The sequence below is a fragment of the Poecilia reticulata genome, linkage group LG10 (assembly GCF_000633615.1).
Source record: "Poecilia reticulata strain Guanapo linkage group LG10, Guppy_female_1.0+MT, whole genome shotgun sequence".
NCBI lineage: Eukaryota > Metazoa > Chordata > Actinopteri > Cyprinodontiformes > Poeciliidae > Poecilia > Poecilia reticulata.
Genome location: NC_024340.1, coordinates 16,962,574 through 16,973,138, shown reverse-complemented (window position 1 = coordinate 16,973,138; position 10,565 = coordinate 16,962,574). Strand labels below are relative to the sequence as shown.

General features: G+C 38.2%; 1 protein-coding gene across 6 annotated transcripts in view; it reads left to right on the top strand.

The window, feature by feature from the left end:
- The first annotated feature begins 5,708 nt into the window (after positions 1–5,708).
- Positions 5,709–10,565, top strand: part of tnmd (tenomodulin) — a 155,308-nt gene continuing 150,451 nt past the window's right edge. For 4 of the 6 annotated variants that reach the window (XM_008420603.2, XM_008420602.2, XM_008420601.2 and 1 more), the window contains exons 1-2: positions 7,448–7,522; positions 8,155–8,313. In XM_008420603.2, the coding sequence (XP_008418825.1) occupies positions 7,463–7,522; positions 8,155–8,313 (219 nt within the window). In that variant the 5' untranslated portion in view covers positions 7,448–7,462. Of the gene's footprint in view, positions 5,724–6,880; positions 7,022–7,447; positions 7,523–8,154; positions 8,314–10,565 lie in introns of those variants that run through there. The other 2 variants (XM_008420605.2, XM_008420604.2) reach the window with 2 other exon arrangements.

The window sequence follows — 10,565 nt, the reverse complement described above, 5'->3', positions numbered from 1 at the left end:
ATCTCCACTTCAGGCCCACCCAAGTCATTAGCAACTACGACTGCCGACTTTATGAGTTGGGAGAAAATATTTAGCGCTGAGTTTTGTCCACAGACTAATTGGATCTGCAAAGCAAACATGTCATGAGCTAAATTACCAACAAATCATATTAAGACAGAGAAGAAGCAAGTTAACCTCTGCAAACGTCTCCCTGCGCAAAGATCCTCAGCAGAGCAACATGCATGTTGACTTTTGTGTCCAAATGTACTGAGCCGTTGCCAATTAGGTTTTTATGCACAAAGATGAGGCATAAAAACAAAATATGATTTAGTGTTTCAAACTCAATTTGGAACAAAAAGCTGCCCCAAAACTCTGGCAAAACATTTTAAACTAAATATATTTTCCTTTGAATAGAACTCAGATGTGAACTTCTTTCTGAATAACAAGATATTAGATTTTTAAGAGCTTATCAATAATCACTATTGTTACTTCTTTAAGTGTGAAATGTCTTTATTGAAAGATTAAACTTTTATTATTATTATTAAATTTCACTTATAGAAATTGTAAAAACAAAAATTTAGGACAAAATAAAACAGTTCCAGGGCAAATATTCAATGAATTTGAAACCTGTCACAATAACAAATGTTTCTGGGAGGATAAATTCTCCCAGAAGTTTTTGCGATAAACAATAATATTGTTGTTTTTGAGACCATTTTCAAGTAATATAACAGCAATGATGGCACAATAATGCATGAAAATATTCTCAACGATCAACAAACTTAATTCTAATAAACATTTCAACACTGGAACTGGGAGACATTTGAAATATCCAAAATAAATAAAGAAAACAACCAAAAACAACAAATAAAATGAATTATGAAGTCTCTGTAAACCAAATTATCTTTCAAAAAAGGGATAGTTGAGACCAAAACACCAGACTGAAGACTTTTATCATCCTGTTTTTGGTAAAAGGAGAAAGAAAAGCAAAAAAAAATCAAACAAATGAAAATGATTGAGTTTCTTTTAATTTATCATGTGATTAATTGATTTATTGTTTATTATGACAGGTCTACCTGAGATATGAGTTACTGGGTAATTTATGCAGTTGCAGTAAATACAGCTTCAGCATAAACATGATGTAAAACGTTATACATCGTTGTAGCATCAGTAGATTATACAAATAAGCAAAAATAAAGAAGATTTTCTCCCTCTTGGGATCTAAATGTAATTATCCAACAAAATGCACTTTCCACTGTATTGATTCACCACTGGCAGCTCTTCACTGGTTTCATTTTGATTAACTCGGCGAATGCCACACTGGAGGGTTGAAAAATGCATTTGGAAAAGAACATAATCTGAGTGTCGGTGAAATTTTATTGCTCCTGCTTTGCTGCGCCTTACTGAGAGTTTTGCACTCAGGAATCTGCAGCAGTATATCAGCACAATGTGTCAGACCTTTGCTACAGTCTGCTGAAGATCCAAGCCACTCCTGGGAAACACCAGCTTCCTGTGCAGAGGTACACTTTCTTCCCACGGCCGCTGAAGCATGAGGAGAACGCTGAAAGATGATGGATAGAGGTGCTAGGATTTCTTTTTCTTCTTTCCTCCGCGCTCCAGACCCAGTCAGGATCCTGTCCTGGCTTTTCGTCAGGAGCCCAGTGCGACCCGGCTCTCCTTTTCCATGAAACACAATCTAAAAAGCTGCAGAGAAGATGGAGGCTGACAATCAGATAAAATCAGGATTAAATGTCACGTTTGACCTGCATGAATTCAGCTTGGAAAAGTGGGACTGAATCCACAGAAATGTTTTTTAGTTGACAGACAAACAAGAACGAAGCACTTCTTTTATGGAGATTTTTTTTGCACATTTTTGCCAGTGATGGCCTCCCTTCGCATGAAAAGATGCTGTTAATGAATGTCATTGTGGATGTGGGAAATGTGTGGCTTATTCTCTCCCTCTCTGAGTGACAGAAGCTCAACAAGGTTTTAGAAGCTGGCTGGGGAATGTCTTAAAAAAAAAAAAAAAAAGAAGCAAACAAGGATCATCTTTTTTACAGCTGGCCATGGAAAAACAGAGCGAAATATACCAGAGGCTGCGTCTGCCTGAAGTACCACAAGTCATTTCGAGCAGAATTACTGTTATCTGCCGGAAAACAGTCTATTTATTTAAAAAAAAAAAAAAGGAAAAACAAACCCCAGATTCCAGCTTGGTCTGTTGGATTTGTAATGGGCCTCGCCGCTGTTGGTCACAGCGCTCTGTGTTTGCAAAAGTGACAAATACAAAAGAGAAAAATTCCTTTCGAAGCTATCGGGACCGAGGCATGACAAGGAGAGAGTAAATATTTTGTGATTCTTTCTGCTTTGCTAAGGCGGCTTCTATCAAGCCCTGCTCTAATCTGCGAGTATCTGCTATACACTCCAGACTAAATTGCTGTTTATTCTATTCTGTGGATGTGAAAGCCGCCGGCTGCCGCTGAATGCTATCGGGGGAACGAGGGTCCCAGGATGCTTTCCACGCTGCCTGCTGACACAACAACTATTCCTGAAAAGACCCACCACTTGATTTGCCCAAGCAAAATGTCACAGTAATTGTGAAGATTTATATCAATGGGAAAGAGCTGACGAGGACCCGCGGCTATCAGATCTGACAGACCTAATATGTGCTCAAATGTTGCCTGCCACACTAAAGGCTTGCAGGTTGACCAATTTTACCTGGAATGCTCCACCTCAGCTGATATTGACCGAGCCGCCGGTTTTCACTCGGGCAAATCAAGTGTGAAGTGGAACCTTTAGGTTGTGAAATTGTGTTTTTAATAAGCTGGAATTACTTCACAGAGCTTTCATCAAACAGTTGAGCTTTTGCTTTGTGTGCCGTTTCAGATAACATTTACGTCAGCTGGCAGGTGGTTGGTACAAACAGGCAACCCTTACACAAGCTATTCTTTGATTCAGATCTTTCCTTCCCTCAGGATAAGCGCAGATAAAATTAATTGTTCATTGTGTGCGTTTTAGCAGAGGAACAGGTGGAGCGCTGACATGCGGTGAGAAAACGTTGATGCTGATGTGCCGATCAGCTGTCAAATGGAAAATCCGAATGCAAGATTTAGCAGGTAGTTTTTTTTATATTTGTTTTGTTTTCTCGTCTTTTGTGCACTTTCAGCACATTTAAAATGGAGATGTTTAAAAAACTGTCATATATATATATGACAGCATGTAAGGGCTACTGTAGGCAGAAAGAAGAAAAAATTAAAATTTTTGAGGAAAAAAGTTAGAAATCTACTTTTGAAACTCAGAAATTTCCATCCATGTTTTTTCTATAAAAATTTTTAGATTAATTTGAGGTTTGTTTTTTTGCAGCTTTTTTACTTTTGAAACTCAGAACTTTTCTTGTTTTTATGTGAGTTTTAAATTTTATTGTTTTTTCAAGAAAATTTCTGGGTTTTCTTAGAAGAAAAACAGAGTAAATTTCCTATCTACAATGGACCTAATACGCCATCCTACATATACATCACCATGTTTACATTTCCCCAAATTTCAGTAAATCTAAATATTACATCTAAATGTCAAATCTAAATGTTAAATCTATATCTAAATGCTAAACTTAAATGTTAAAATTTGACACTTGGTGCCCTATAGAAATTGAGGACAAATGGACAGAAACACAAGTCAATTTAGCCTAATTTCATAATTCAATGGGAGAAAATCCAATTTCTGCATAGAAAAGTCAACTATAAACCATCATTGAACACTAAACACCTAATCGTGGTTTTCAAATTGTGCCGCAAGTACCACTGGTGAATGTAGAGTTGTCTTTTATGGTATCTGTAAAAAAATCTCACCTAATAACAGCTAAAAGCAAAGCTAATTAAGAGAAATTAACAGAAACTATGACCCTAAATTAATGAGGTCCTTAAACCAAATATTCTGCATTAACTGTTATCCAGAATCCAGAAAACAGAATCCAATATAGATTCAACCAAATACTAAAAGGTACATTTTCTTTTGTTGTTGTTCATTACTTAAATTATTTCCAAATTACATACAGTTTTAAGGAATTTCTAGGTATGTATTAGGTTTATCTGTAAAATAATTTTTGTCAAATACGCATCCTAGAAGAGTACCAACTCAGCATTTTTCCATTGGCATTGTAGTTCATCCACTCTAAATATTCTAATTCTGAACAACAATAAATGATAACGTGACAAAGTCTCATATTTCCACTTGCAGCTTGAGAGAAAATAACTCCAGGCCGGCAGATTGGTATCTGAGCGCCGCACAGGTCTGAGGTTGTTAAAGTTTGACTAGCTCCAGTTGCTGCATGTGTTATTCATCCCGCTCCAGTGCGATCCTTTAAAACTAGTTTACAGCTCATGCGCCTGATGTACGTGCAGCCCTTGAGTTAAGACTTGCATGAGTGGTTTAATTTTATCACATCACAAGGAGAACCGTCGCAGGCCGACTTGCAATATGGAATTTGGGAAAGTGAGTGTGCACTCACCGAGAATGAGGATCGTATGCTACGTTTTTGAAATGAACTTTTTTTTTTTTATCATTACATTTTTACAGATACGGGGTTTTGTTTTCTTTTTTTTCCTTTACTGACGAATGAATAGATTTAGTATTTCTCTATTGTGCCATAAAAACTCCTCTGAAGCTGACCTATAATCCTATGTCCTCGAATTAATGCTTTTTCTTAGTTTTTTTTTTCTTATGTGCCCATGTGCAATTTCCTTAGTTGCTATATAGTTGGCTCTTTTGTACTAGTGTTCTGCTTTTGTTTACTCAACTGGTTCAACAGAGGGAAAAAAAAGCCAGAAGTTACTTAAGCTCTCCAAGATACTTCAGAAAAAACATAATCCACCTAAACCCATCAATAAAAAGAGGACTGTAAAAGTGTTTGAAATAAAAAAAATATGCTAACACAACAAATCATAAAACTGCTTCCACCTTTAATATGACATTTAATCTGGAAAATTGTTCACAAAAATGAAGAAGCCTGTCAGTGGAAAGAATGTAAAAATTAAGAAAGGGTGCTGTAACATGGTTGCTTGGTTTTTCCTAATTAAACACAATAAGACTTATGTCAGAAAGCTTCAGCAGGGTAAATAAATATTATAAATGATATACTGATGAAGCAATGCATTCCATCACGGAACACAGCACTTTCTGAAAATACGAAAATAAGGAAAATAAATAAAGCTTTGATTTACTACTGTGGTAAAATAAACACAAGTTAATAAAGAAACATACATCAGTAATAATCCCTTTAATATATCTGTTTTAACCTGAACAATGAAGAAAATCTGAAAGTAAACTAGCTAACAGCTATAGGCCAACGAAAAAAGGCTAACGGTTAGCGGCTAGCGGTTAAGGCTAAAGATGAACTGCTAACGGTTACCGGCTAAAGGGTTAACGGCTAAAGCAGGGGTGCCCAGACTTTTTGAGAGCAAGATCTACTTTTTCTCTCACCAGCCGCCTGAAATCTACCTCAACTCTATTCACTTATTTATATGTGAATATGCATCAGTTATAGCAGAAATAATAAAGTGACAGAAAACCTAATGCAGTTCCTTCCTCAGTGAGATTCTGACACTGGGAGGTGGTTACTGGTTTCTCAGGCGGAAGCTGGTTGCAAACCTGACGCCAGCAGGTGTCAGTCAGTCATGGTGGATCTGAAATTTGGTTTGATGATCTCAGTATGAGAAACTACAGACTGATAGGAGGAATCAAAGAGCCCAGTAAAGGTAAAGGCAAATCTTCTTAAGTCGGGATATAATTAATTTAATTTCACATAATTATCGCGGTAGAATTTGTTAAAACTTTATGAAATATATTTGTCGTATTTGATGTTTGTTGTGACGTATACTCACAAAGAACGAGGTAATTAGTCCAAGTTTGTCGTTTATTGAATGTTCAGAAACTACAGCGGCTGTAATGAGCCACAGCAAAGGTAAAACAGGCCGAACGAACAGACGATCAACTCAAAACCACTCTCACCTTTTTACTTTGTCCCTTTGTCGTTTAGCACACCCGTTGCCGTGGCAACCGCCTGCGCCCGTGCCGAGCAGAGATTACTTTAAAAACACAACATTCAGTCTCTTACGATATCAGGTTTCCAGGCTTGATAATTATTTATCGATTATTAATAGGCCTCTCATGAACACAGCGGTGGTTGAGTAGCTCATTTTAAAGTCCTGCTCTGCTCGTCAGTCGGTCGCCTTTTTTTTCTGTTAATGGGACCGAAACGCACTGAATAGCGCAACACCTTGTTGAAACAATAATTACTGAGATTATTAATTTTAACACGTTTCGTTGATTTTTAAAAAAAATAATTATTCTTTTTTAATGAATCTACAAACGTTTAGGATATTGGTGAATATTTTTGATAAGCCCGTCAGAAGAGGAAGTGCTGGTCTCAGCGTCCTGGCGGCGTTCAGATTGTCATCTGCCGAGATCGACTCAAAACTCTCGCGATCGACGTATTGGGCACCCCTTGGCTAAAGGTTAACTGCTAACGGTTAGCGGCTAACGGCTAAAGGTTAACGGCTCAAGGCCAACGGTTCAAGGTTACATTTAATGCTAAATCACGATCACACTAAGTGTAAATCGGACATTTTCAAGGCTACAAACATACACCAGAAGCGAAACAACACAGTCAGAACGGAAACTTAACATTCACACATTAATATCACATGACTATTAACACTAGCATCGTCAGTGGCTGCGGCAACGGATCTGGAGGAGAAAGTGAAGACGCCCTCAAAATAAAGACCCACTTCAAAATAAAAGCATGGATATGAAAACATATAACTGCTTGAAGAATTATTAACACCAGGATTGCTTAGAAATGTATTATTAATATCCTGACTTGGTTAATCTGTACCTTACAAAGTTTTTCAAATCTGTCATAAAAGGACATTTCTTGTCCACAGTCCTCTTTAGGTGATCCCGCAGATTCTCCATCTTGTTTTCTTCTTAAACTCTGACTAAGCCTGTCCATGCTGCCACAAAATATCCGGACCAACAGGGGAAACTAATTCAGGTTTGTTTTAAGCAGCCCAAAAGTGGCAGGTGTGTAAATATCCTTACATAAGCGTCACTACAGGCACGGGGGGTAAGCAGGTTGCTAAAACTGTTTGGTTTGTTTGACACTGTGCACTGGGAAAGCAAAATACACCAGCTGAAACCAAATCTCCCCTTCCTTCTCCATGTTTTATTGTCTATGTCTCCTTCAGCATCCCTCATGTTAATTAATCTCTTCCCTCAGTCTACCTATTTTGCCTTCCCTGTTTCCAGCCGACCCTTTTCGAGTGTTAAGCCTTTGTTGTTGTGGTTAAACCTGAATTGTTTTATGACCTTCCCTCTTCCCTCTGTATGTTGGACTCTCCTTATTGGATCATTTTGGTGCAGGACCTCTCTCTCTTACACTAGTCACTTGTTTTGACCAAGATACAATACACAAGACAAGTGTCAGTCAGACAGGATGGAAAACGTTTTCTCCATCCTGTCTGACAGTTGGTGTTCTTCAGTGCACCTCAAGCAGGTAAAGCCTTATTCTTCCTCATTTAAATCATCCTGAAACCAAAAGAGGGCTGACAATCCTCTAGTTGTTTTGAGAAGATGCTCCCTGTGATAATCAATAAAACTTGTTAAAGCGTTCCTCCTTGAATTGTCATTTAAGGTCCAATTAGTTGTGGTTCCAAGGCTGAAGTTTATGGGTGAAGATGAAATTCAGTAATTGGAGACTGAATATTGAAAGGGAGTGGAAAGGTGGTTCAAGTCTCACTCTTTAAATGTTTACCTCTAACATATTTTCTTATTTTTTAGTTTAGGGGTGAAATTAACATAAAAATGATTTATCATGGTCTCCTTTTTCTACATAACAGCAGTCAGGTTCTTTATCAGGATTATGTACACTTTGGAGAACCACTGTTATTATTTTCTGCCCAATCATTGTGTTTTCCTGGACATCAGGATGCTGGTTAGCCACTGTAAGTATTATTATCCAGCTATAGTTTGTAATTTATTCAACAGAGGGCTACTTTTTCAGCCTGAAACGTTTTTACCACCTTTAGAAGGGGAGCAGGCCGGCAGGAGGGACATCTGCTTTGCCTTAATGGGTATCACAACTCCTACAGTTATTCCACTCCATCCCAAACTCTCCTCCCTTTTCAGCGCTCTCCCAAATTACAGCAGAGGAATGAAGCTTGGACTCTTTGCCGTGCATTGCGTTGGTATTTTCCTCAGCTAAGAGGATCGGAAAGTTTCCTCCTGTGGGCTTGCATCATGGAGGCTAGCAGTCAATCCAGCAGTCAGCAACTTCTGTGGAAGGATGTGAGTACATTTTTCTCATTTTCCATTTGTTTGACTGCAGCCGATTAATCAGCTGCAAGGAGAACTTTAAAGGATGTTTTATATGTATATTTTATTGAATCTTAGTTAATGAGCTTTGAAATATTAAAGCTCATTAAAGCAGTGGCAGGTGGCAGAAGAAGTTCTTTGAAAATTAGAAAAGGAGAAAATAGTGAAACCGGAGTGTAAGATTCAAGTTAAATATTTCAGTAGTCTGGGTTTTGGTGACTTTATATCTTTCAGAAATATCCCTTGAGTTTTTTTCCCCCAGAATTATACGTTGTCCTGGTAAATCCTGCAGGGTTTTTTACCTTCATCTCCACTCTTTTGTTGTTTAATCCCAACCATTTTAAGGTCTTTATGGTGTTCTTGCTATTTGAAATGAAAGCTCAAAGAGGATTTTTTTCCCCTCTTTCTTGCTGTGAACACAGCAACAGGTATCAGCACAATATTATATTATTCCTACATATAGGTCAATAAAAAAGTTAATTGCTTCATTGTGGCTATAAGATAAGGTCACCAATACTGCAAATACAAATGCAAGAATACGAAGGGTTATAAATAAGAAGTCACCTGTGGCCTGTTTTAGCTACCACAGGAATTTAAATGTGGAAGTGAGCGTGGCCTGGTGGGGTGAACCACAGCCTCAGCTCGTTGGCCATGTAGGCGAGCTGGTTTTTTCTGTTGTTTTCTTAAGAAAGTGCTCTTTCTTGGCTTGATAACAACAGGAGGGCTCTGGGCACTTTTCCTCCCAGAGCTCAGGAAGAATTGCCTGGCTGATTCTGAACTCCTAAACCTTTAAACACTAGTTGGCGGGCGCTGTGCACTCAGACTGCTCCATCCCTGTCTTTATTTCTGTCCGACCAACCGTCTGTCTTTCAATCCCACCTTTTTCCCTCTGAGCATTTGATATTCAAAGAGCAGCCAGCGAGAGGTTTGTCCTCCAGTTAAGTTTCCACTGCTTATGCAACCTGCCACATGAGAGTGAATTTCATCCACTGCTTTTTATTTATTTTTATTTTTTTGCTCTTCCTCTTCGCTCACTGAGAAATTCAGAGTATGGAATTTCTGGCTCCCACCGTAGACATCTGTTTTTTATTATTCCCTCAGGATTAACTATACTTTGATGTGCCTCACATTTCTGGCTGCTGTCTTAAATATGTCCAATGAGGAATTGTCCAGGTAGGTTTCATCTAATGGAAAACCAGTAGTTTAACATTTTTAGGCTGCCCTCTATAATGTAATCTCTGTCCTTCACATATGGGAAATCGCCACTCCTCCTCTCATCTGAATTTTAAATTATGGATTACATAACCATTCATTTAGACATTTTCAGATTTTGTGACGTTGCAGCCAAAAACCTTGATATATTTTATTGTTCATGTTGAGACATTTTTTATGTTTTGTACTTCTGTTTGAGTTTCTAAAAACAGCCCAAACGCTGAAAAAAAAAAAAAAACACTTAGATGGTTTTTGGCAATATGTTAATATTTTTTGGTGTCTGGAAAATGAGCTGTTTCCAAAACCTTCTGAATGTAACGCTACAAATCAGCAGGCACTGCCCCTCCCCTCGCAACCGCAGCAAAGCCCAGCTGTTACCTAGCAACCCCAATGAAGCTCAGCCTGTTACCTAGCAACGCAAGCAGAGCTACAGGATGTTTAATCAGCTGGTTTTACCCTATTATGCGCTGTACAATGGCTGCTGGAAAAAAAGGTTGTGTTTTGTTCTTGACTTACTATCCAGAAACCTCTTGTTGGTTGTGCAGGAGTCTCTACTTCTGCTTTTCAAAGATGTATGTTTGTGTCTTTGATAATTGTGCATCTGTTTGCACCAGTTTTTACATGCGAGTGTAAATGCTGAGTGGGGCCAGCAGTGACTTATTTGGATTTAAAGTGACAAGAGGTTCTTAAACAGCTAATTCTGAAAGCATACATTTCTCATAGAGTCGAAAAGCGCTGTGTTCACCTTCCAGCCAGCCCAGATTGGCCCAGTCAAAGCCCAGACTTGAATCCTCTTGAAAACACGAGGCAAACATTGATGTTGAGAGATCAATGTTGGATCTGATCTGAGCTTAAATTCTTTTGCAATCTTTTTTGTTATTTTTATTTTTGTTTGCTGCAACATACTGCAAAGTACTTTAAAGAGGCATTTTCAGAGGAACAATGGTTCTTTTGCTTCAAACCCCAATAAAATATGTTCGTGGTGGTGAAGTGACAAACTGTGAGAAGATAAA